This window comes from Rattus norvegicus, chromosome 5 (genome assembly GCF_021556685.1).
Source record: "Rattus norvegicus strain SHRSP/BbbUtx chromosome 5, alternate assembly SHRSP_T2T, whole genome shotgun sequence".
In the NCBI taxonomy this organism is placed as follows: Eukaryota; Metazoa; Chordata; class Mammalia; order Rodentia; family Muridae; genus Rattus; species Rattus norvegicus.
In genome coordinates, this window is record NC_141538.1 from 138,113,349 (window position 1) to 138,140,402 (window position 27,054).

A 27,054-nucleotide genomic window follows, 5' to 3' on the forward strand; every position below is an offset into this window, starting at 1 on the left:
GTAGTGTTGTGCAGGGTTTGCTTCCTCCCATACAACTTGGCCTGGCGTGGGGTCCTTCCCCTGTGTTCCCACGGCAGTGTTCTCTGGTAATCTCACTGCTGCTTGCTTTCCTGTTTGCTTTTCCCTGGCTTTCCTCCCAGGCTACAGGCAGAGGGACCCTCTGTGTCTTTTATCTCTGACGCGCCAGTGTTGGTGGCCTGTCAGGCATACAGCAGATGCCAGCACGTGGACTTGTATATCCAGATGACTGAGTGAGCGAGTGAGTCCCTGGCTGAGAGATCGTTACATGGAATACCAGAGAATAAAAAGATGGGGAGCTGGAATTGGGGAGAATGTGGAGTGTCACTCAAGGGACATAGAGAGAGGAGGCAGAGAGGGAGCTGGGGAGAGGTTTGCAGAGAATCATCCTGATGGATGGGAGAGGTGGGAGGCTCAGGGAATGGGCCTCCCCCCCACCCCCCCCCACAGACATACACACATACACACTACACACACACTACAAACACATACACACACACTATACACATACATACACACATACCCTACACACAGGCACACCACACACACACACTACACACACACACACACACACTACATACACACACACTACATACATACATACACACATACACTACACACACACAGACACATACTACACACACACTACAAACACATACACACAATACACATACATACACACAGACACACATACACCACACACAGGCACACCATACTACACACACACACACACACACACACACACTACAGACACACACACACTATACACACAGACATACTACACACACTATACACACACACTACAGATACACACATACTATACACAGACACACACACTGTACACAGACATACTATACACACACACACTGTACACAGACATACTACACACACACACACACACACACACACACACACAATTTCCATTGTGGTGGCAGCAGTGCTGTCAGGTCTGGCTGTAGTCAGGAGTCAGGGGTCAGGGTCAGCTGAGACACTATGAGACCTTGAGCTTATCCTTGTGTCTCCTATTTGGCTTTTCTATCCTCTGGGAAGAACAAGAAGAAAGCAGAGGAGAGAGCACACATGTTTGTCACAGGGAAGCTAGGTCCTCCTCCCTCCTCTTTTGCCTTTCATAGAGAAAGTTCCAGGGCTGTCCAGGGCCACCAGGGCCCTCCACCCTGCCGCGCCTTTGCGCTGCTGTTCTGGCAGTTTTATTCTCTCTCCTCCCAAGACTGTGAGCTTCCTGATCATAGCTCGAGTCCTGTCTGACTTTCCTAAACACGCACGCTGGGAGCCTAGCTGCAGGAGGCTCGCTCAGCTCCTCAGATTCTCTTCCCAAATGGGAAGACTGTGCAGCTCAGGGATTCTCTGAGAGCCAGACATTAAGCTTCAGTCATGAGCTGTGCCTGGGGCTATGCACTCAGATTTCAGCAATATATTTACTGTGTTGAACTTGCTGTATGAACAGGGAGAGGGTCTCTTGGAACAGTGACGACGTAGCGCTGTCTCCAGATGCAATCTGGGATCTAATGATTCAGGGGTCAGCACAGTGGGTTTGGATCCTGCACTAAAACTCTGACTGAGGTGGATCAGTAACCCTTGAGCAACAGTATCTTTTCCACGGAGGCATTTGGAGGTTTCCATGAGAGATGCTATGTCACTGGCACTGTGCCTGCTGCATAGCAAACACTTCTTTCCTTCTTTCCTCCCTTTCTTCCTTTCTTATGCTGAGACAAGGTGTTACTATGTAGCCCATGCTGTCCTCAAACTCATGGTCTTCCTGTCTTAGCCACCTGAATGCTGGGATTACAGATGTGAGCTATTGTGCCCATGTGCATGCATACACTTACAAATGTGAGTGTTGATGTCGTGTGAGTGTGTGTGTGTGTGTGTGAGTGTATGTGTGTGTGTATGTGTGTGTGAGTGTTGATGTTGTGTGAGTGTGTGTGTATGTGTGTGTGTGCGTGTTGATGTGTGAGTGTGAGTGTGTGTGTGCGTGTGCATGTGTGTGCGCGCGTGTGTGTGCGTGCGTGTGTGTGCGTGCGTGTGTGTGTGAGTGTTGATGTTGTGTGAGTGTGTGTGTGCGTGTGCATGTGTGTGTGTGTGTGTGTGTAAGTGTGGAGTCCAGAGGTTGGTGCTGGGTGCCTTCATCAGTTGCTCTAGAGTTTGTTTTCTGAGATAAGGTCTCTTGTTGGACCTGAGGCTCATGGGCTCAGTCAAGTTGTCGTGCCAATGAGCTCCAGGGTCCTCTGGTCTCTTCTATCCCTAGCACTGGGGTTTTATATACACGGGCCTTTGTGTCCAGCCGGGTGCTAGGGATCCAATCTCAGGTCTTCATGCTTGCCTGACTGAGCCATCTACTTCTCACCCGCCCCACCCCTGCCCCACCCTGGTCACGTATTTGAAAATGAAGGTTCACCTGCACTGGAAACCATTATGCTTTGCAGATATGACCTGGGCATGTGGCTTGGCAGTTTAATCTTGTGAATGTGTACTGTTTATCTTTAAAGTCCCCAGCCCTGGTTCCCACGCTTACATCAGGGCAGAGAGACAGGCAGTGTGAAGGTGGAGGTGGTCAGCAGCAAGCAGGATGGCTTGCTGGCACGAATGGAGTTGTAAAGGGAGCTGTGGTAGTCTGTACCAGGGATGGGGGAGGCCAGACTTCGAGAGGACCTTAGATCCCAAACCCTCTGAACGCAGTCTGCTGAGGAATTCTGTGTTCCTCTTCGTTATCCCCAGCTCTTACCTTCTCCTCCATGTCTGTCTTAGTCACGAGTACCTCTTCAGCAAAGCCCACCTCCCTCTCTCGTTTGATTCCCCGACCCTCCTTATCAAAGACTTTCCAGGTGAACAGGCAGCCATCCTCAGAGACCGTCAGCAGGAACTGGTCATCGAAGGTGAGCAGTATCTGTAGAGGCAAGGAGCATGGAGAAGCACTCTCTGGGGCCATGATGGCCAGGGGGGAGCTGGCTACCGGACGGGTCTCTGTCCCCACCACCCTGCATGCTTCACTGCATCTGTGGGCCCGTGCGCTCTCTACCAAGAGACTCAGACAGAAGACCTGGCTGCAGCAACACATGTTCTTGTGCCAGGGAGTCAGTGCTTCGGGAGAGAAAATCTCCAGCTCATTGAAAAACGAAGAACAGAAGGAAGTGTGAAGCCCTTTTGTCATCTACCACCTACTCAGGGATGAGTTCCTGATGCTGCCGTGTGGAGAGGGGGAGGATTAGCCAAGCCTGCACTCTTCTCCATCTTGCGTCTGTGTGACATGTGGTCCCTGCTTCAGTGTGGGTCTCACTGTGCTAATGGAACAAAAGTAGTCACGGGCAACCATGGATCTATCGTTGTGACTTCATGATGCTTTTGTCTGTTCCCGAGTGGAGTTTGTCCCTCATCGTGGACCACAGGCCCTACTTGAGTTTGGGAGCAGGGTGGATCATTACACTGCCTCAGTAGATTTGAGTTTTATGATCTTATTTTCTGGTACTGCTGCCAATGTCTTGAAGGCTGAGCTGGCTTCCTGACTCCCTGGAGACTGATTTACAGTTTTTAACCCCCAGTTTCCTGCTGTGCTTGTCAACTCTTAAGACTGAGGGCTAGGCACAGCCACCCAGCAAGGAAGGTTGGAGGTCAACAGGAGGGGGGGTTTTGACAATGTTCATTAGGACTCTACAAGGGCAGCAGCAACGTCCTCTGCCGCTGAGCCATCTCTCCAGCTCCTAAAAAGCATCCGTTTGAGGGACATTCAATCATACAGAAAAATTCTTACAATAATGTTAAATTTTTAAAAAGCAGGATGCAAAAGAGTGACTGTATAGTGTGATCTTTATTTCAGAGGTAATATATACGAGGGAGGATGCTGTCAGTGTCTGAATGATGTTGCTGCTGTGAAGGTCTGACTTCTAACGTAAATATACACTGCTTCTATAGTGAAAAGCCATCTTTCCACAGGACTGAGTCGATCTGGAGGGGAGATAGGACGATCTTGTGGCACTTTGTTTTCCACCCAATGTCCAGGTTGAGTATGGAAATATGTCATAATGAAAAATCCTTTTCTAATGAGTACGGTTACCTACAGGTAAGGGTGATGAGAATGTCCCCCAGAGGCTCACAGATTTGAACACTTGGTCTTCAGTGGTGGAACTGTTTCGGGGAGGATTAGGAGGTGTGGCTTTGCTGGAGGAGGTGTGACACTGGGAACTAGTTTTGAGGAAGGCTCATACAATTCCCTGTGCTCTCTGCCATGTGGTTGTGGGTCAGTGTGTAAGTCTCAGCTGTTTCTTCACTCTGCCGTCATGGACTTTGACCCTCTGATACCGTAAGCCAAATTAAACACTTCTGTTTATAAGTTGCCTTGGCCATGGCATTTTATCACAGCAGTAGAAAAGTAGCTAAGACAGTAAGCCAATATAGAATTTACGGCACAATTAAAAACGTTTTCACGTCGTCCCATCTCAAATAAAGGAGATGTACATCTTCTCAGGGTTTGTTTTTCAGGGGTCCGTGTAACACCTTCCCAACTTCCATGAATAACTTTAGCTTTTCCCTTGGCTCTGACTTATGGGCATCTGTTTTTCATGCTAGGGAACTCCTTTCTTTTCTTTTTTCTTTTTTCTTTTTTTTTACTTTTTTTTCGGAGCTGGGGACCGAACCCAAGGGAACTCCTTTTCATTGACTTCTTGTTATGGCAAAATACAATGACTGTAAAATTTACTGTTGTAACTATTTCTTGGTATACAGTTAATGACTGATGTATCTGCGAAGCTCTAAGGCCATCACCTCTGTCTATCCTTATTTCTTTGTCCTTCAAAACAAAGACTGCACAAATTGGACAAAAACTCCCCTTCTTGCCCATCCCAGAGGAGCATAGGATGACTACCATCCTATATCTTCTATCATTTCTCACTAGTCTTAAGGGTCTTCTTTTAGAAATGTGAATTAAGGTTCTATTGGTCAGTCTGGGCAAGTCACAGGTGGACATGATCTAATTTGCTTTTCCACACACTCAAATCCTTGACAGTGGGCAATGGTGGGGCATGGAAAGGACCCAAAGACCTCAGAATCGACCAAGCTCTGGGGACCAGAACTAATGCCCTAGGAATAAATCCACCTTGGGAAAGGGACCACCGAGCAGTGGGGACCCTGTAGACGCCAGATCCCTGTCTACTCTGGCTCTAGACTGGGAAGCCAATGGCCATATCTTATAAGCTACATTGTTCATAAAAACCATAAAAGCCCTGGAAGGGACCACAAAGCCCCGTCTCACAGTGGGGCTCTAACATCTGAGCCCATTTTCACTACCGTTAAGCATCAGGTGAGGGCAGAGGGCACTGTGCTGTGTTTGGGATTGGCTAGTTTTACTCAGTACAGTGTTCTTAAAACCTATTCCTGTCGTAGCACGGTGCAGAGTTCCCTTCCCTTTCAAGACTTTTACTCCACTATATGTGTGAAACACATCCTTATCCATCCATCGGCCTCTGGACACAGGCTGCTTTCTTAAGTTAGCACTTTTCTCCTTTCTCCACCATTATGACTTGAACTGTTTAGCCATTAGACATGGACATTACTTCATCAGAAGAGGGAATAGGGCTATTTGCAAAAGCATGCCTATGGTCCTATTCCCAGGGGCAGTCTTTATACCCACATCTCAGGGAGAGGTTGTGTGGTGGCTTGAATAAGTCTGGCCCCCATAGACTCGTGTGTTTGAATGTTTGGCCCATAGGGACTGGCACCATTAGGAGGTGTGGCCTTGTTGGAGGAAGCGTGTCATGGTGGAAGCAGGCTTTGAGGACATGTATATGATCAAACTCTGCCCAGTGTGGAATCCAGTCTCCTCTTGGCTGTCTTCGGATCAAGGTGTAGAACTCTCAGCTCCATGTCTGCCTGCACACTGATATGCTTCCCTCCATGATGATAATGGGCTGAACCTCTGAACCTGTAAGCCAGTCCCCATTCAGTGTTGGCCTTTATCAGAGTTGCCTTGGTCATGGTGTCTCTTCATAGCGATGGAAAGCCTAACTAAGACAGATTGGGTCTAGTCTCTTGGGATGTGACGTCCCTTTGCTGGGAGCACTGGGCATCCGAGGGTCATCAGTAGGTAGACCTCACTGCAGTTAGGAAATCTGATGGTGACCTAGCTGGGTCTTCTACAGCACCCATCCAAGGGTCCATTATTGGGTGTAATTTTTTGCCAAATGATCATTAGGTGTGATTCTGGTTACTTCTTAGGATAAATTCCCAGTAATCTCATTGTGGGTATGTCTAGCTAGCAGGTGCCTAGCACATGGGTGATAGACAAATGAACGGAGAGAGAAGGAATGAGGAGGAACAGGCAATGCCGGGAAGGCACTGGGGCAGGCAGGCTTGTGAGGCAGAGCCTGGGCTGGGACCTGGTGGGGAGGCACCACTCACCTTCGTGACGGGGCCAGCGTGAGCCTGGTACTCATTGAATTCTCTCTGCAGAGGCAGCGGGTACTTCATGGCACGGATAGTCCCCACTGAAGTGCCCACGAATATCATGCGTCCGGAATGTGAGATGGTGATGGCCGTGTAGACGACATCAAATGCTGGTATCTCTCGAAGGATCTAGAATGCAGGCAGGTCTGTTTAGTGGGAGGGGTTGAGCTGTGTATCCAGTGTCCCAGCATCATTTTTGCAGTAGAATTCTATTCATCTTTTTCTATTTCTTATAGTATTTGGTATGGTATCCAGCATGTAAAGGGCCCAAGTTAAATACATGGTCGTTCCTCCCCCCCTCCCCTCCCTCTCCCTCTCTCCTCTCCCTCCTCTCCCTCCTCTCCCTCCTCCTGCTCCTCATCATTGTGCCGCTGGGGATGAAACTCAGGTTTCACAGATGCTATGCAGGCTTTCCCATCACCCACTTCAGAATCCCTAATTTCCATTTCAATTTATGTATGTATTTGTTTATGTATTTGTTTATTTATTTATTTTTGAGACACTGGGTAGCTTTAGGTAGTCTGAAACTTTCTATGTAGATCAGGCTTGCCTCACAGAGACCCACCTGCTTCTGCCTCCCAAGTGCTGGGATTAAAGGTGTGTGCACCCATGCCCATCTGGAGTTCCCAAGTCTTATGGTGTGTGTGTGTGTGTGTGTGTGTGTGTGTGTGTGTGTGTGTGTGTGTTTACACCAGGTGAGTACATGGAGGCCAGCAGGACATCAGGCATCCTATTCTATCAATCTCTGTCTAATTCCTTTGAGACAGGGTCTTTTCACTGATCCTGGAGCTGTATAGATGGCCAGCAAGGCCCCATGATTCTTTTCTCTCTGTCCTGCCTGCATCTGCCCAGCACTGAGGTTACAGGTACATGTGGCCACACCTAGGTGCTCAGATCACAACTGAAGTCCTCATGCTTGCACAACGAGTGCTCCCCCCGACCCCACCCCACTGTCTCTTCAGCTCTGGTTTCTCGACTAATAGCCAGTTGTGAGTGTTAGGAACAAGCTGCTTATGGCACTATATGCAAACACTGTCTGTAGTGGCTTGAAAAAAAAATGACCCCTGATAGGCCCACAGGGAGTGGCATTATTAGGAGGTGTGGCCTTGTTAGAGTAAGTGTGGCTCTGTTGGAGGAAGTGGTGGGCTTTGAGGTCTCAGATGCTCAAGCCTGACTAGTAGCTCACTAGCTTTTTTCCTACTGCCTGTGGATCCAGATGTAGGCCTCTCAGCTCTCTCTCCAGTGTCATGTCAGCTTGCGTGCCGCTATGCTTCCCACCATGATGACAACGAACTAGACCTCGGATGTGTAAGCCTGCCCCAATAAAATGTTTTCTTTTATGAGTTGCCTTGTCATGGTGCCTCTTCACAGCAGTAAAACCCAAACCCAGTCACTGTCTTATATCCTTTACCTGGTATAACTCGCCTGCTCATGCCAAAACCTCTGAGGAAGTTACAGTCACATTTAACAGACAGACAATAGAAGAGGAGTCACTGGGGCAGGACGTAACTTGCCTCAGCTCCTAGGTGTGGTCAGTGGTGGCATCATGTCTGTCCTGCTGTGCACACACCTCAGGGTGCCACAAGATGATGAACATGGGCTGGAGAGATGGCTCAGTGGTTAAGAGCACTGACTGCTCTTCCAGAGGTCCTGAGTTCGATTCCCAGCAACCATATGGTGACTCACAACCATCTGTAGTGAGATCTGATGCCCTCTTCTGGAATGTCTGAAGACAGCTACAGTGTACTCACATAAATAAAATAAATAAAGCTATAATCATATTTATAGGGGTTGGAGAGATGGCTCAGTGGTTAAGAGCACTGACTGCTCTTTCAGAGGTCCCGAGTTCAAATCCCAGCAACCACATGGTGGCTCGTAACCATCTGTAATGAGATCTGATGCCCTCTTCTGGTGTGTCTGAAGACAGCTACAGTGTACTCACATATATAAAACAAATAAATCTTTTTTTTTTTGGTTCTTTTTTTTTTTCGGAGCTGGGGACCGAACCCAGGGCCTTGCGCTTCCTAGGTAAGCGCTCTACCACTGAGCTAAATCCCCAGCCCCAAAACAAATAAATCTTAATTAGCAATAATTGCGCCTTGGATAAAACTCATTGGCTACGATACTGCCACTGCGCAAAGCTCAAATAAATCTTAAAAAAAAAGAAATTTAGTTAAAAAAAGATTATGACTGTAAATTTATCCAGGAAGCATTTATTAACATCTAACCTACGCTACCAGGAAACACATCCACTCCTCTCCTCACAGCTGTGCTTGTTCACTCATCCACTCACCTAGCTGCACATCTGGTTTTTTTTTTCTTTTTTTTTCTTTTTTTTTTTCGGAGCTGGGGATCGGACCCAGGGCCTTGCACTTGCTAGGCAAGTGCTCTACCGCTGAGCTAAATCCCCAACCCCTCTAGCTGCACATCTGTTAAGGTGTGTGGGAGTAATGGGGCTGGGTTAGCCGGTGTACCACTTAGTGGAGAGGTCAGGGGGAGGGGACATGGTTCTGCCCTGAGGGAACATTATTCTGGTCTAGTTTTGTAAAAGCTGCCTAAAAAACGAGGTTCAGACACCTGAGAATCCACAGGAGAGAGGCCCTGTGTTAACTAGGCTGTGTTCCAAACCTGTCTCAGGTTTATTTTCTGGTCAAGTAGCCATGAGCCTCCTCCCACACCCAAGGTGCCAGTCCATGACAGAAGCTGAGAAAACCCAAGAAGCCAGAGATCATCTGCCCCTGGGCTAGAGAGGAGCATCAGCCACATCTGTATAAAGGGTCCTCATGGAGCTCTTTGCCCTCATGTCCTGGAGTCAAATGAGGTAATATAAAAATCTGTAGGTGAGAGTTTTGAAAGATTACAGGGGCAAGCCTGGGCAATGGCTTGGGCTTTATCTCAGCCAAGCGTGTGGAACAAGGGCTAAGCATGCAGTTTAATTAAAAATTACATTTTAATTAAATTTTTATATATGCATGTGAAGGACCCTAGGGGCTTTCTCCAGCTTTACACCCACTGGCCTTGGGTCAAGGCTTGGCCAAATTCCATTTTCCGCCTACAGGAACATTCTTGTAGAAAATTCTCAGAATGTACTGACCGATGCTTGCTAGCCAATAGATTTAAAGGTCAATATGCTTAGCCAATAAGTTTGACCTGTAACCTTGCTGAGGTCACCTGTGTCACCAAAAAGTATAAAAACAGTTTGTGATAGCCATCCAGGGTCGCTTCTAGTCACTGCCTCGAGAGACTGATTGAGGGGTGACCCTGACGCTCTGAAAAACAAACCTCTTGCTTTTGCATTGATCTGCGTATGGGTGTTTCACTGGGGGCCTCTTGAAGTGAGGACCACTGACCGAGGATTGGGGTCTGACACCATCGGAAGCCCGGGAGCCTGTCTTCTGTGGCACCGCAGAGCAGCCAGAGGGAGGCAGGGTAGGCTCACCAAAGAATCGGCGATCTCCTTAAGAGTCTGGTCTGATCCAACAGCGAAGATAACTTTGCCGTCAGGGGAGATAGTGACCGAGTTGTAACTACAGACCTTGAGTACACACTCTGTCTCCCTCTTCCCCGTGGACAGATTCCACTCATACACGGCACCGTCCGTTCCAGCAGAAATCAGTTTGCTGTCATCTGTGTTCCATACAAGTGAACGAATCTGCAAGGGACGCAGACATACCTGGGTGAGAAGAGCACACACACACACACACACACAACACACACACACACACACACACAACACACACACACAACACACACACACAACACACACACACAACACACACACACCACACACACAACACACACACACACCACACACACACACCACACACACACACAACACACACACACAACACACACAACACACACACAACACACACACACAACACACACACACCACACACACACCACACACACACCACACACACACACACACCACACACACACACACACACACACACACACACACACACACACACCAACTTGGGGAGAAGACAAACTCAGGGGCTCTAATACACTATGGCGGACTATATGCTAATACACCGTACCTCCTGGTAGAGGCCTATCTGTAAGCATGAAACATGGCTTCCCGGCCAAACTTTTCTGAGATCTGTAAAATTCTGGGAAACAATGTACTCCTATTTCCTTTACTGACTCAGATTAGCTTTTTAATGTTGTAGTTGATCAATTATTACTCCTGTTTTGAAAATGTTTCTATTTGTGTGTGCATATCTGTACATGCCCATGTATGGGGTATGTGCTGTGTGTATGTGAAGGTCAGAGTTCAACCTCATGTGCTGATCCTCAGGAGCAAACCCACCTTGCTGTTAGACACAGAGTCTTTCCCTGATCAGGAGCTCACTGAGTAGACTAGGCTAGCCCCAAGGATCCACTTGTTTCTGCATTGCCTGTTCTAGGATTACGGACTGAGACATCATAGTAAGATTTGTTCTGGGCTCCAGCTCAGTAGGCTAATGTGGCAAATACATTACTGACTGAGCCATCTCCTTAGTTTTTTGACAACTCTTCCTAAGAGCATCTGCAAGTGTCTAAGATTTATTTATCTCATGTGAATGTATGGTTTGGCAGAGGTTACAAGAGTCTGCAGAGATCAGAAGAGGGAGTCAGATACCCTGGAACTAGACTTTGAGTTACAGATGCCTGTGAGCCACCACACTGGTGCTAGGAGGTGAACCAGGGCCTTCTGTAAGAGCAGCAAATGTTCTTAACTATTGGGGTATCTCTCTAGCCCCCTTTGAGGACCTTTTTAGTTTTAAAATATTCGCAGGAGACTGCAAATGGTAGCTTAGAGTGAACTTGTAGAACGGCAGAGTGATCAACGGCTGGCCTCCCCAGTGACCTAAGATACCTGGTAAAAATGATCAAAGAACCACTTAGGGCCTGGGGAACAACTCAGTTGATAAAGTGCTCTCTTTGTTAGCATGAGGACCTGGATTCAGCTCACAGAACTTACATTTAAAAAACAAACAAATAAACAAACAAACAAACAAACAAACAGGGCTGGAGAGATGGCTCAGTGGTGAAGAGCACTGACTGCTCTCCCAAAGGTCCTAAGTTCAAATCCCAGCAGCTACATGGTGGCTCACAACCATCTGTAATGGGATCTGATACCCTCTTCTTTTTAAAAAGAAAAGCAAATGAGTATAATTGTAAATAATACAAAGGTTCCATGACAGAGAATAAAGAAAATGTAACATGTAACATGCAATCACACTGTCTCTCAGCTGCTTAGGAAATTACCATGTTACATGTTGCATTTTCTTTTTTAAAAAGGTAATAAAGTTATATAAAGTAGTATTATAAGCCAGGTGTGGTAACCCACACCTTTAATCCCAGTACTCCAGACACAGAGGAAGGCAGATCTCAGTGAGTTTGGGGCTAGCCTGGTTTACCCCATAGCAAGTTTCAGGCTAGCCAAGGATACATATTGAGATCCTGTCTCAAAACCAACCAACCACCCAGTCGCCACGATGTACACTAGGGTATGTAATAAAAAGAAAATACAGAGTTGGTAAGTTTGACCTATGCCATGAAAATAAAATATAGGCCCAGTGAAATGGCTTGGTGGGTAAGTGTGTGCTTGCTGTCAACTCTGATAGCTTGAGTTTGATCCCAGGAATCCCCATGACAGGAGGAGAGAATTGGCTCTCTTCGGGTCTCTACACTCAGGCCACACACATATGCACACCTAGTAAAAGAGTTAAACAAAAATAAATAAAACACATAGAATACGACAAAGACTAGGAGCGACCAGGCCTAGGTGTACCATTCCTCTGGAGCTCAGTCTGACAATACTTGAGGTTGAAGCGTTTCCTTACTTAGCCTGTTAATACAGTGGATTACCTTGTCAAACCAGCCTTGCACTCCTACGATCAACCTCACTGGGTTACAGTCTGTGACTGTATGTTGCTAGGTTTCAGGGTTCTGCTGGCTTGAGATTTCTCGGCCTGTGTTCATGACAGGTATAGGTCTACAGTTTCCCTTCTTCTTCTTCTTCTTCTTCTTCTTCTTCTTCTTCTTCTTCTTCTTCTTCTTCTTCTTCTTCTTCTTCTTCTTCTTCTTCTTCTTCTTCTTCTCTTCTTCTTCTTCTTCCTCCTCCTCCTCTTCCTCCTCCTCCTCCTCCTTCTTCTTCTTCTTCTTTTTTCTTTTTTTCGGAACTGGGGACTAAACCCAGGGCCTTGAGCTTCCTAGGCAAGCGCTCTACCACTGAGCTAAATCCCCAACCCCAGTTTCCTTTCTTCTTTTGGACCATTTTGTAGGATTTTTGGGGTACTGATTTAATATATGTTACACTTCTGAGGTAGGGAAGTGATTGCACGGAATTGGCCTTCTGTTCCCTTTCAATGCCCGGACACACCGGCTCCCATCTTTCTGGATCTGCTGACCTCTCTCTTCGTTAAAAGCCATAAGCTCACAGCATTACCTTTAATTTCAGTCAAACCACAGATTCATCCCATGATTCCCCCTCTCTCCATCCTTGTAGACCTGGCTCCTCTGATCTTTAACATTTGCTTTCCTGGTTTTCTGTAAGTAGCCGATCTCGTGACCCCAGGGCTCCTGTTGGGACAGTGTCTATCCCCTCTCAAGCCAACATCTTCAGCCACCTTTGCTTTGTCCTTCATTTCTTGAAAGATACACTTCAGTTGTTCATGGTATTATAGGAAAACCCAGTGACCTCATAATACCCCTAAGTGCATGTACTGCTTTGATACTGGATCTGAACACTCTTTGGATTCTGTGCCTCCCCAGTCATGTTGTCTGCAGTGGTTTTATTAACTGCCATTTGTTCCACTTTTTCTTGTGTTAGCACTGGTCAGGACTCAGAGAAAGGCTACCAAGGAAAACACAGTGTAAAACACGAAGATGGACAAGTTTCTATGCACTGGGGGTCCTGTAGACTGTCAGATCATCTGTATGTCTCCTGACACCTTTGCTCCGTCCCTCTGTCACAACCTGTGATCTATCTGTGGGGTTTGCATTGTCATATGTAATGGTTATGGCCGCCAGCTCTGTCTGTGTGTGTAATTCCTGACCATTTCCCCAGGACCAAGCCCCCCTAAATTAAGCCCACCTCTTTGGCAGACTGCAAGGTTTTCTTTCACTGAATCAGTTGCAATTTGTCGTTGGGTGGGCCCCGTGGCTAGCACAGTGTGTGTCTCAGTGCCCCTTGGCCACGGGTCACCGACTTACCTTCCCTGTGTGGCCTTTCAGGTTGTTGATATTCTCCAGGTTCGTGGTGGTGAAGATGTGAATCACATTACCATTGACGGCAGCAAACAGGTGACCTCCATTGCTAAAGGCACACTACAGGGAGGGAGAAGGCAAGCATGAAGTGGGCATCCGAGGGGAGGCCACTTTCCCAGGAGAGTTCAGGCAGGAGTCTGGGTGGGGTGGGAAAGGGCTGTTTCCAGACACCACCGATAAAGAAAAAGCGTAGCTCAATGCCATCTATCACAGAACCTCATGGTGTCTGCAGAAGCTCTGATTCAGGCTCGGGGGGTGATGCTTTACGTCACTGACTTGCTTCTTTAAGTCATCTGGGGGAAATCTGATGGGCCTCAATGGCATCTCACTGTTGACTCGGTTTCCCCAGTTCCTCACAATCTCCACTGTTACCTTCCTGGCTGGGACTCTCATCTTGGGGGTTGCTTTTCTTCTTTAATCTTTATTAAGATTCTCAGGCCTATCACAGATGGAATCCCACAAAGCCCTAGGCCCAGTGAAATGGTTTTGGTGGGCGTGGCAGAGCATGGACAGGAGCTGGAGGGATGGATCAGTGGTTAGAGCACTGGCTGCTCTTGCTGAGGACCAGGGATCAATTCCCAGCAACCACATGGCAGCTCGCAATCACCTGTAAGTCCAGTTCCAGAGGATCTGACACCTTTCACACAGACATGAATGCAGGCAAAACACCAATGCACATAAAACAAAAATTAATACATTTTTAAGAAGAGATGAATGAATGAATAAGTAAGAAAAATCACGGACAGAACCATGCACTTGGTGAGCCTGGTGACAGACACTCTGGCTGCTGTTTTAAGTCACCAGGGTCCCACGAGACAGACTTAGGTCCCACAGTCATTACCTCTTTGCATCCTCTGACAGAATATTCTTTGAAAGAACGGATGTCATCAATGAGCAGGTTCATAAGGCGAAGTTTGTCAGCAAACCCCACCACAATGTAGTGTCCGGAGGGGTGAAGGCTGACCGTGTAGGCCTCTTCTTGGTATTCCTTATATAGCTCCAGTGTGCTGGGAGAAAGGCGCACTGAGTTACTGAGTTAAGAGCTGAGCCCCCTAGCCCCAGCAACATGCCCATTTTATTTGCTTTTGTGTATCCCAGTTGTTTTATTGTTTTCTGGATTCTGGCTAAAGATAACGGTGAGCACTGAGTCGAAACACTGGCTAGTAATGGACGCACAGCCCTGTCTAAAGCCCAAGCATCCCAAGGACTCTCTACAAATAGTATCTCCCAGCAGCCCCTTGTACACACAAGAGTAAAGAGGAATACAGGTCCAGTCTGCGTTCGGAGATTCTCATGGAAGCCGTACCAGAAGAATATCACTGGTGGGGAGCTAAGGGTGGCCGGGGCAGTGATGTGGAAAAGGAGGAGGAGCCAAAGGTCTTCTCTGAGAGCCTTGCAGCAGGAGGAACTGGGGAAAGGGAAGGCTCAGGAGGGCTGGAGGGACAACGATATTAACAGAAGGTGGGGTGCTAGTGTGGGGTGCCCACCTCTATGTTTCTAGGGTCTAGCATAGTGTCTGGCGTATAGCAAGCATTTAATAAACCAGAAAGTAATTTTCTAGCCCGTGCAAGACTGAGAGGCTGCTGACTAATTTGGTTTTTAGTAAAAGGCTTTTCCAGCTCAAAGCATCTAGGTCGCTGGACTGTAAATCTCTCTAATTAAAACACTTTGCATAAACAGACGTAACCGACTGACTCTCTCAATAGCTGTGGAGCCTTTTCCTCCTTACTTCGACTCGTAATTCCAGATGCGAACGGAGCGATCCAGGGAGCAGGTGGCAATGAGGGGTTTTCGGATGCAGGTGGCCAGGCCCGTGATGGACGCTGAGTGAAGTGGGTACAGCAGGTATTCGAAATGGGCGGCCTCTCCCTGGGGAAGCCACACAGAATGAGATCCAGCAGGGTGAGCAAAAGGCTGACTGTGTCCTCCAGCGTGTGATAGCACCTGGGGCCCTTTGTTAGCTCGTGTGCACAGAACTCACGCTAAGGCAAATTGTTCCGACGTTACACATGGCTTTCCTGAAGTGGTATTATTTTAAAACATTGGCGAGGCCATGGAAGCTATAGGAGACCCTATGACAGCCCGTTGTTTTTCTAAGCCAGTATAACCTCTAACTGTATTCTAAGTACTTATCCTTATGCATGCGAGGAAGTGCGGCTCTCACCGTTGTCAAAGGAGTTTCTTTTCGCAGACAGCAGAGGACATTGCAGAAATACACAATGCTCAAAGTAGCCATGGTGTGCCCACCCTCAGCGGATACATCTACAAGACAACTCCCACACCGAAGACTCAGGGACCATCCCAGAAAAGGGGGTGGAAAGATTGTAAGAGCCGGAGGACCAGGATGTGTGACAGGAAGTGGGACACAGGGGATAGATCTGGGAGAAAAACTGGGAGGTGAATATGGTCAAGATTTGTTGTATGAAGTCTTTAAAAATTATACACACACACACACACACACACACACACACACACACACACACACACACACACACATATATATATATGGTTTTTGGGCCTGGAGGGATGGCTTAGTGGCTTAGTGGTTACAATCACTGGCTGCTCTCCCAGAGGATCTGGGTTTGTGTCCCAGCACCCACATGGTGTCTTACATGGACTCTAATGCTCTCTTCTGGTCTCCTACAGTACCAGGCACAGGCACGAGTGCACGCGCGCGCACACACACACACACACACACACACACACACACACGCTATACAGATACACTTGCAGGCAAAACTTACACAAAAACAAATAAATAATAAACAAAACTTTACAATTAATTATTTTAATGGCAACACAAGTCCTTCATTCTAGGCTTTAACCAATCCTCCTCTGTGGGAACATTTATGTGGCTTTTAACTTTGTTATTTGAGAATAACACTACAGACTGAATATGTCTTTGTTTATCTCTCACTGCTTCCTTAGGATAAGTTTCTGGATGTGGAATTCTGGGTAAATGCTATGAATTATTTTTTAAGTGTCTTAATAAACAATGCCAGATTTCTGTCCATAGACACTGTACTAATTATGTGAGAACCATTAGCACATGAGCAGTGGGTGGGTGGTCTTTTGGGTGTTACAAATGTCTATCATCTGAGGCATTTTATTTAGTGACAGAGGAGAGTGACAGTTGGGAAACTGAAAGAGATGAACACACGCTAGGTTTGTTCTGAAGCCAAGACAAAGGCTCAAATGAGAATTCCTACACTTATGTCCACCCCACCCACCTCCTTTCAGCTTTCCTGTCGAAGACAGATGCTGCACATCTGTTACTCCTTTGCCCTCAATATGTTTGGCAACAGTGTTTCTGCTAGTTTACATTTACTAGCTTTTATACATACTCTTGCTTTCCCCCCAACCCCTTCATACCCCCCCAAGGGAATCAATTCTTTCCTCCCTGTAGGCCTAGTAGTTGTGGAAAGGCAGGGTGCCAATCAAGCAAGCTCACTAGTCTCCCTCAGAATCCATGGCCAGGAACCTCTATGGCCTGCTGATGTCCTGGAATGCGCTTACTTTCTGAATTTCTGTACCTATCTCATATTCTATATTTTCTTTTCTTTAAACCTTACAGTCTGAATGTGAATTGTCCCACATAGGGTCATGTGTTTGAACACTTGGTCCCAACTTGTGACACTTTCTTGCAACTGTGTAGACTTTTGGGATGTGAAGCCTTCCTAGCCGAAGTGAGGGAGGGATGTTACAGCTGTGCCTTGCTTCTTGTATTTGCTCAGTTTCCTGATCCAAAAAGATGTGAGCAGGCAGCCTCGGCTCCTGCTGGCACATCCTAAGATGTTTCTGACATCAAGCCTTCTCCTCCATGTTAAACCGTACCATCCAACTGTGAGCCCAAATGACTCCTTCCTCACCTAATTTGCTATCTGTCATGTATGTCACAGTGTCAAGCAACTAATATGCAGATGCTAGCCCAACTACACCAATAATAGCACTAAATGGGAGTGGCCAATGAGTGGCTAGAAGTGGCAGAGCGTGTGTGAAGACCTGGGTCCAAACCCACTTCAAACCTAAACAGACATAAAAGTCTCGACCTCGAGCTATGTAGAGAAAGTATATTTTTCTTTTTTCTTTTTTTTTTTCGGAGCTGGGGACCGAACCCAGGGCCTTTTGCTTGCTAGGCAAGCGCTCTACCACTGAGCTAAATCCCCAACCCGGAGAAAGTATATTTTAAAATGAAAGTGCGAATGTATTGGAAAGGATTTAAAAAGATGAATCATGCAAACAGCACCCATGAGACTGCTGGACTCCCCATAGTAATATCAGCCAAATAGATTTCAAAACAGAATATTAGTAGGAACAGAGCTGCATGTTATGATGACAAAAGGGTCAATCCATCAGGGAGGTGGCATGTCATAAACATGTGCATGCCTAAAAACACAGCACCAAGACATGAAGTAAAAAACTTCACTGGGGATGGGAGTGGGGATGGGCGTGGGGGGGTGAGGGGGGACAGGTACTTCAACTCCAAGAACTGAAGATTTCAACATCTTACTTCCCACAGGGTTAAGGCAAACAGACAGAAGGTAACAAGAAGTTGAAGATGTGAACATTGACAGGCAGATAGACAGTCAGACATCAGTTGAACATCCAACCCAGCAATAGCAGATGGAGTAGAACTAAGACTCTAGAATCAAGCCCATGTGCCAACTGAGGTTGGCAAACGTGTCAAGACTATCCAATAGTCCTTCGACAAATGGTGCCGGATTAATACACATCTACACGTGCGAGGCTACAGTTGGGTCCTGTTTTAGGGTTTCTACTGCTGTGAGGAGACACCACGACACAGGAACCCCTATAAAGGAAAGAAGTTAATTGGGGCTGGCTTCGTTCAGAAATTTGCATTGACCTCATGGTGGGAAGCTTGGCAGTATGCAGGCAGACACCGTGCTGGAGAGGTAGCCGAGTGTTCTACATCTGGATTGGCAGGCAGCAGGAAGAGAGAGTGACACTGGGCCTGGCTTAGGCTTCTGGAAACCCACGACCACCCACAGTGACTCACTTCTTCCAGCAAGGCCACACTTTCCAATATAGTGCTACTCTCTGTGAGCCTCTGGGGGGCACTTTTATTTATTTATTTTTTTCAGGAAAACACTTTGCAGTCCGGGTCCTTTATTTCCTTTGTGTACATTAGGCCATGAATCCGTATGGACTGGGCTCCAGCAGCTCAGGCTCCTTCCCGTTAGTCCTCACAAAGTGGGCTTCTCCGGGTGGCGCAGGCTGGTGCTTCAGCTGAACCCAGGTGTCCTTCTCTTTGGCTTCCTTTTTCTTCTGATCATTCTCTTTCACCTGCTTCAGGAAGCCGTCTCTGCTCTTCGAGTGCTTGATGTGCTCAATCTGCACATTGATCCTCTTGGCCAGAATCTTGCCTTTAACTTGCTTGTTTACAATGATGCCCATGGCATGCTGGGTGACATTGTAGACTCTTCCGGTTTTGCCGTGGTAACACTTACAGGGCATTCCTTTTTGAACAGTGCCCATTCCCTTGATGTCTACAATATCACGCTTCTTGTAGATTCGCATGTATGTGGCCAAAGAAACAACTCCATGTTTCCTAAAAGGCCTAGAGAACATAGACTGAGTACCTCTCCTCTTTCCTTTTGGGTTTGTCATTTTGGTGAGTTACTGGAAGATGGCTGCCGCTGGGGGCACTTTTTATTCAAGCCACCACAGGTCCCATACTCCATGTCACACACACACAAATTCAAAATAGACCAAAGCATTAAATCTAAGAGCTAATACTACAAAACTTTTAAGCACAGGGTTAAATTTTCATTACCCAAAGCTATGGTGATGGATCCTTAAACATAGCTGTAAGGACAATATCTAGAAGAAAAGTAGACCAATTGGCCTTCATCAAAATAGGGGTTTTTATGAACTCCCAAGCAAGTGAGAAGATTCTAGAAGTGATGGTGCACCCCAAAAACCCCAGCAGCACTTGGGAGGCTGAGGCAGGAGTCCATTACAGACTCACATGCCTATAATGCATAACTCGTAGAGTCTGGTGGTAAAAAGACAGCACGGAATTAAAATACATATCTGATGTAGACAGATCTGATCAGAATTTCTTCCAAGAAGACAGACAGATTGGGGAAAAAAAGCACCTGAAGAGATGCTGGTAATTATGGCCACCAGGGAAACGCAAACTCCAACCATGATGGTGAGATACCACTGTGTAACTCCTGGGATGGCTGTAATCAAAAAGTCAGATCATCCCAGGTGTCCGTAAGGATAAAGAGAAACCTGAACCCTCATGATGCCCCCATTTGGAACTTAGGCAGTTTCTCAAATGCCCAACTTGGAGTTAGCAAGTGTGGTTGTTTGAATGAAAATGGCCCCCATAGGCCCATAAGGAGCAGCACTATTAGGAGGTGTGGCCTTAGAATGGGTGTGGCCTTGTTGGAGTTGGTGCATGATGAGGGGGTGGGCTTTGAGGTCTCAGAAGCTCAAACCAGTTCTCTTCCTGAGGCCTGTGGGTCAAGTTGTAGAACTCTCATCTCCTTCTCCAGTACTTTGTCTGCTCCACACTGCCATGGTTCCTGCCTTGATGATAGTGGACTAAGCCTCTGAACTGTAAGCCAGCCCTGGTGAAATTCTTTTCTTTATTAGAGTTGCGGTGGTCATTGTGTCTCTTCACAGCAATAAAACCCTACAAAGACGTCAGGTAACCAGCATTTCCACTATTAGGAAGAGAGATGAAAATCTATGTCCAAACAAAAACTGGTATGGAAGTGTTCACAGCGATAATATACATAACATCAAAAAGTAGAGATAGAGGTTGGGGATTTAGCTCAGTGGTAGAGCGCTTGCCTAGCAAGCGCAAGGCCCTGGGTTCGGTCCCCAGCTCCGAAAAAACAAAAAAGTAGAGATAATTCGAGTGCCCCAAATTGATGTACAGATAAATAAAATGCGGTGTGTCGGAACAGTACACTGGAATATCATTTGGCCATGGGAGGTTATGAAGTATTGATACATGCCCGGGAGTAGATGAGCCTTTATGATAGCTTGTTACATCAAAGAAGCCAGTCATCGAAGTCCCACATACCGGATTATTTCTTTAGGGTTGGGGAGGGAGGGCAGGTGAGGGGTGACAGTTAAAGGGTATGGGCTATTTTCTCTATTTTTCTCTATGAGGTGATGGCTGTATTCCACAATTAACTGCAGCACTGGGTTTTCAACTCGGAATAACAAGGTCACTACTGTAAACCACCCTGGGGCTGGAGATGTAGCTTGGTCGGTAGAGTGCCTGCCTAGCATGCACATGAAACCCTGGGTTTGATCCCCAGCCTGGTGTGAATGGGAAAGGCGATGCCTGTGCCATAGAGGAAGAGGCACGAAGGTCAGAAGTTCAAGGTCATGCTTAACTATTAGGGCTACACGAGTCCCTGTCTCAGTAGCAGTGACTCCCCCACCCCAGTATGACTTAAAAGGATGTGTTAAAGCCCCCGACTGGGATTGCAGGAGGTCTATTGCCTTCGCTTTATATATTTGAGTCCATGCTGCTAGGCAGGTCTGAAACATCTCTTCCTGATGATGTGTGCAGTGAACATCGTGAGTTTTGTTAAGTTGCCTGGAGTGTTTTATGGTGGTCTCCTTTGCAATTCCAAAGCAAGCCAGAATTTGATTGGCAACGCCAAGGTGGCACTCCCACCCCTCCGCCCCACCCCCACGACTGCTTCCTCATGCTCGGTTTTCCGTTTGCTTATGTGATTAGGGTGCACGTACTGGCATTGTACCAAGCTCTGCGGGAGCTTCCACCCACGTGGTGAGCGGCCCCTCAGATGGGCATCCCAGCATGGACTGAAAGCGGGCGCTGATGCCCTCGGAGGAGGCTCACCTTGCTGATCTCTGTCAGGGACATGGTGATGCTGTACAGCTGGTTCTTGCTGGTGCTGGCAACCAGGGTTTCTTCTGATGGGCTGAAGCATAGGCACAGGACATCCTGTTTGTCTGACTGACTTGGGTCATTGCTTTGTGGGTCCACAGGGATCTGCCCAAGGCACAAAAAACAGCCATCGGTCATTCTCAGTCAGGGTCCCACATCCTCAGCGTGTGCCTGGCCACAGGGGAACTCTTGGCTTACAGACTCCTCACCACATCTTGCTCGAGTCTAGAGATGGGGGGAGGGGGGCTGGTTTGCCTCTGCTTCTGTTGGTTTTAAACAGTGTGCTCATTTAAGAATTAGACAGCCGCACATGTGGGAATGAGAGGGCCGGCCATCCCAGTGTGAGACTCCATGACAAGGAAGCTCATTTAAACCTACTCCGGCCACCCATGGGAAGCCCAGTGCATGAGCTCTCTTGGCACCCAGCATACCCGTGAGGATTTCAGGGTGTCGGAGGGAGGTGGTGGCCCTTCTACAAGGGGGGTAAAAGGATGCAGGAAGGAAAAAGGCTATTGCTGCCAGCAGCTTGGAGAGGGGCTGCTGCTCCCAATGAGACATTCTAAAATTGGATTTCGTTTCCCCTTCTATTAGCTTCTGTTAGTGACCAAGGATGCTGATGGGCCAGCTTGCATGAACCATTTCTGCAATCTTGCCATCTGCTTGGGCCTTGGGTTCTTAGAGTAGTGGTCCTCAACCTGTGGGTCTTGACCCCCTCGAGGGGGTTGCATATCAGATATTTATTTATTTATTTATTCCATTTTTAATAAATTGGGTATTTCTTATTTACATTTCAAATGTTATTCCCTTTCCTGGTTTCCTGTCCATCAGTCCCGTAACCCCTCCCCCTCCCATTATGTAAGGGTTGTTCCCTTCCCAATCCACTCCCCTTTACCCTCCTCCCAACAATCCCCTGCACTGGCGGTCCAACCTTGGCAGTGTTGGGGGACCAAGGGCTTCCCCTTCCACTGGTGCCCCAACAAGGCTATTCACTGCTACATATGCAGTTGGAGCCTGGGGTCAGTCCATGTACAGTCTTACGGTGGTAGTTTAGTCCCTGGAAACTCTGGTTGGTTGGTATTGCGCGTATCAGGTATTTACATTACAATTCAAAACAGTAGCAGATTTATAGCTATGAAGTAGCAATGAAATAATTTTATGGCGTGGGGGTGGGGGTGGGGTCACCACAACATGAGGAACTGTATTAAAGGGTCACAGCATTAGGAAGGTTGGGAGCCACTTTTTAGAGTCTGGCTTTCCCCTGTGTCATCGGCTGACAAATGCTCAGAAAGAAGAGGGATCTGCTCATCCCCAAAGCCAGAGCCTCCGCCTAGTCACATCTCCTTGGTGAGTCCCTGGGGCCTGGGACACTGGGTTCTTGTGCATGGCTCCCTATGGTTGGAGTCACGTCTGTGTACACAGACCAACCCTTCTTCACACGGCTAACAAGCAAGCCTAGCAAGTCTTCCCCGAGCATCCTGGGATAAGGAGACAGATAGCGCCAGAATCTATCAGTAGCCCCTGGGAGCCCCATCTCATCACACTTATCACACTACACAAAGCAGAGCGGGAGCCGTGGGCTGAGGGGCCTGCTCACACCGTTCCACAGATACACCCCAGTGTGTGCGCACGGGCCTGGAGTATAGCGGGCACACAGTGAACTGATGGCTGCAGTAAAGGATGTGTCCCTGTTCTCCTAACACAGTAAGTTCCTGTAGAGAAGAGGGTCGTGGCTGACTCCACTGTCTCAGCCGACAAGCTTGGGATCTGTCCCCATGGTAAGTGCACATCAGATGTGTGGTAAATGAGGAAGAAAATGAAGATGGACCCTTCAGCTTTCTTTATTCCCCTCCCCCTTGAAGGGCTGTGGTTTCTCAGTCCCAAGGCTACTGAGTGCTGTGATGCACTTGAGACATCCTGTGTTCCCCTTGGGCAGCCCCTCGAGATTAGCTTCCTGCTGACTCCCCCCATTGTATGATGGTTTTCTGTTGACTGTCCCCTTCCCCCTGTAAACTGTATATAAGCTGCTGTATTTCCCAATAAACCTGCTGCTATGAGCCATCGGTGTAAGACCTCTTGACTCCAACCTGCTGCTCCGGGTCATTTCTGTATCATGTAGTCCATAAATGTGTGCACTGGGAAGTCTGATTAATATCATGGTTATAATAATGGAAGGGTTATGGGGCACCAGGTTCGGGGAGGGAGGGAGTGTACTTGGCCACATTTCTCCACAGGACTCAAATCCAGATTGGGATACTTTGAAATTCCAACCTAGTTTACAGGCTCCTAAATCTCTGAGGGCCGGGTTCTCTGTTTCTTGTTTCTGCCCAGTCCTTCCCGGTGACGTGCTCTGTCACGGCTATGCAGAACAACCCTCCTCAGGACTCCATTTGCTTACCCGGATTTCCCTGCTTTCCCGGTAAAAGTCCTTCTCTTCCACCTTCTCGAACAGCAGCACTCTTCCTGGCCCCGCGGAGCAGGCGAATCCCTTTGAATAGGCTGCAATGGCGAACACCTGCGGCAGGACCACTTGTTGTGTGTACGTGGTTGTGGACATTTGTTCAATGGAGGAGGCTGGGGAGCTGGGTGGTGGAAACTCGACCAGGCTGGAAAAGGAAAGAAACTATCATGTTTTAGGAGACAGTGCTAAAGAGAAGAAATAAATTCTGGAGGAAAAAAAAAGGAGAGAGAGAGAGAGAGAGAGAGAGAGAGAGAGAGACAGAGAGAGACAGAGAGAGACAGAGAGACAGAGACAGAGAGACAGGGACAGAGACAGACAGAGACAGACAGTGGCACACAAAATTAATTAATTAATTCCAGGACATGGGAAATAGAGGCAGGTGGTTCCCTGTGAGTCCAAGGCCAGCCTGGTCTACTTAGTGACTTCCAGCACCGTGGGCCAGCCACATAACGAGGCCCTGCCTTCTCAGGGGTGAGGTGGGAGATGTCTTTGCCTGAGAGTGATGCCACCCACTGATTGCCTTTCCTGTAGCCAATTGCTGCTTGGAACTTGACTTGGAGCATGGTGGGAATGCTCAGTAGACCGAGGGTGGCGATTCCTATTTTGTTTAGAAGTAAGTTGTTGAGAAGATGGAGTTTACTAGAATCACACAACCCAGAGCTGGTATTTGAACCCAGGTTTCTCTTTTCATTCATTTGCTCGATACACGAATATTTATACCTGGTCATAAATTTTGATTTAGAATTATAATGGCTCCTTGAAATGACAGTAAATGAGGCCAACACTGTCCTTGCCTTGGGAAGCTTCCAGTCTTGAGCTCATGTCCTAGAGACTGTTAAGGCACAACTAGGCATGCCACAGGCATCACAGGCTTTCCGAGGACAGGGTCTTAGGTGAGCAGAGACTGAGTGCTCTTGGCCACGCCCTCCAGGGCTAACATGAATCTGCATGTGTCTGGGTGATGGGCAGGGAATGGACAGAGGGAACTGCGCCTGGCTGAACCCACAAGCAAGAAAAAGCATTGGTCATGAAAGGTACCCAGGGTTGAGAGCTGATGTTTCTTTTTAGGAGAGGAGAGAAGCAGGGCTGCTTCTCCTGAGCTAAGGAGCCTTTGTGCTGGGAGTCCTGGACCTGCCGAAATACTGTGCATATAAAAGATGTAAACATTTGTCTCCATCAAATGTTATTATAAAATTCCAAGGCATGGTGGCATATACAGGATAATCTCAACTATCTAATGTAAGCAGTGATAATTATGGGGAAACAGTTCTGTCTAGAATCCCTTAGGAAGCCCTCACATAAGCAAAATAAGGAGGTTGGCATGGGGAGGGGATTGTGGGTAAGCACAGGAGTTGTGGAGGAGAAGGAATCCACAGGGTGTCAGGTGGCAGGGAGCTTGGGCTCCGAGATCAGAGAGAGCAGAAATGGAATTCTAGATCCATCCCAGAGCAGTGCTGAGATCTTGGGCAAGTGACTTAACTCCTTTGAGCCTTGGTCCTCTGGTATGTAAAGGTGGTGTGATACCGACATGCTTCGGTGAAGGATAGGACTCAAATGGGTATGTCGGCAGTATCTGACATGTCCCACAGCACATTCTGCTGTGTGAGATGTGAGCTCCCTGTTACACTGTGGATGAAGCTGAGCACTCCTCCCTGAATCTCCCCCAACCCCCGGCCCCTCCGCCCCACCACAGCCCCACAACCAAGGCCATTTTCTTTCCCCTCTTTGCTCATTGTTGCCTCCTATTGAACTGCACCTACCTGAGGGTCTGTGTTCCTAGGACATCATGGCAAGGGCCTTGCACACTCTAAGGCATCATTTATTTCTCAGAATTGGTAAATTACACAGCCAGCCATAGAAAACATGCTTTTGAGAAAGAAAGTCTACCATTTTGAAGACCTGTCATACTGAACTGTGCATAAAAATGAGGTTAGGCATAAAAATAAAAAGACTTGTACGTGGGCTATGGCCGTAACTGCCAGGGTTTGCGCTTGAATGCAGACGGTAAAAGAGAAGGAAGAAATGCACACAGTTGGTTTTCAAGGTGCAGTGATGGTGAGTGGCTTAAAAGAAAGATTTGTTTTTACAGTTTGCATGTATTTAAATGCACTACGTGGGTGTGTGGTGCCCTCCGAGGCCAGAAGAGGGCGCCACGTCTCCTGATGGGAACCAAACCTGTATCCTCTGCAAGAGCAGTAAGTGCTCTTACCTACTGCATAACCTCTCCAGCTTTGGTGAGAGGCTTCAGGAGAGGCTCATTTTACAGAACTTTGGCAGTACAATGCAGGTGTACAGTAGCCCAGCAGAGGGCGCTGTTACCTCTCTGACTCGTGGATGATGTCCAGGCTCCGGGAGCTAGTAGGCTCCTTGACCATTATGTTTGTCTCCCAACGCTGATCTCCAGATTCAAAGAGAAAGAGTTTGCCGGTGTCGGTGCCAACGATGATCCTGTCCTCGGACACCCAGCTGTGGGCTAGGCAGTTTGGGGATTCTCCCCTCTGGAAATTGGTTTGCTTTAGGGTTCCTTCAGCAAAACGGAGAATCTTAAATATCCCATTTCCAGTGATACACACTTGAGTATTATCTTGGGGATTGATGCTAACCTGAAAAATGTAAGGAGATAGAAACAAAAACCAAAAACCAAACAAACAAAAAAGAGAATATGATGAATTTCGATGCAAGTATTCTCTGTTTGACTATTTGATATTAATTTTACACAGCTTGTGCATATTACAAAACTATGGGATTTTATAGTATATTTGATAAAGGTACTCATCTATGCCTACAGGATGAACTATCAGTCAACAACAACAACAAAAAAATTTTTTTTGTAGCCTAGGCTGGCTTTAAATGGTTATTCCTCCTGCCCCAACTTTCTGTCTGCTGTAATTACAGGTGTGCACTAACATGTCTCCTCATAGGAGCAGAGCTATACTCTGGACCAGCATGATGGGATGAAGTCTGG

At 47.4% G+C, this 27,054-nt stretch overlaps 1 protein-coding gene and 1 pseudogene across 7 annotated transcripts in view; both read right to left on the reverse strand.

The window, feature by feature from the left end:
- Window positions 1–27,054, reverse strand: part of Cfap57 (cilia and flagella associated protein 57) — a 73,967-nt gene that overhangs the window by 33,926 nt on the left and 12,987 nt on the right. For 4 of the 7 annotated variants that reach the window (XR_015620065.1, NR_197173.1, NR_197174.1 and 1 more), the window contains 9 exon segments: window positions 26,409–26,692; window positions 24,027–24,234; window positions 21,584–21,736; window positions 15,461–15,600; window positions 14,573–14,738; window positions 13,678–13,791; window positions 9,911–10,123; window positions 6,427–6,600; window positions 2,762–2,923 (listed from right to left, as the gene is read on the reverse strand). Coding sequence is in view for 3 of the 7 variants with exons in the window: in NM_001431241.1 (NP_001418170.1) it covers window positions 2,762–2,923; window positions 6,427–6,600; window positions 9,911–10,123; window positions 13,678–13,791; window positions 14,573–14,738; window positions 15,461–15,600; window positions 21,584–21,736; window positions 24,027–24,234; window positions 26,409–26,692 (1,614 nt within the window). In the remaining 4 variants the exon portion in view is untranslated. 7 annotated transcript variants of the gene reach the window in all.
- On the reverse strand, window positions 8,538–8,614 carry LOC148006013 (U4 spliceosomal RNA; annotated as a pseudogene).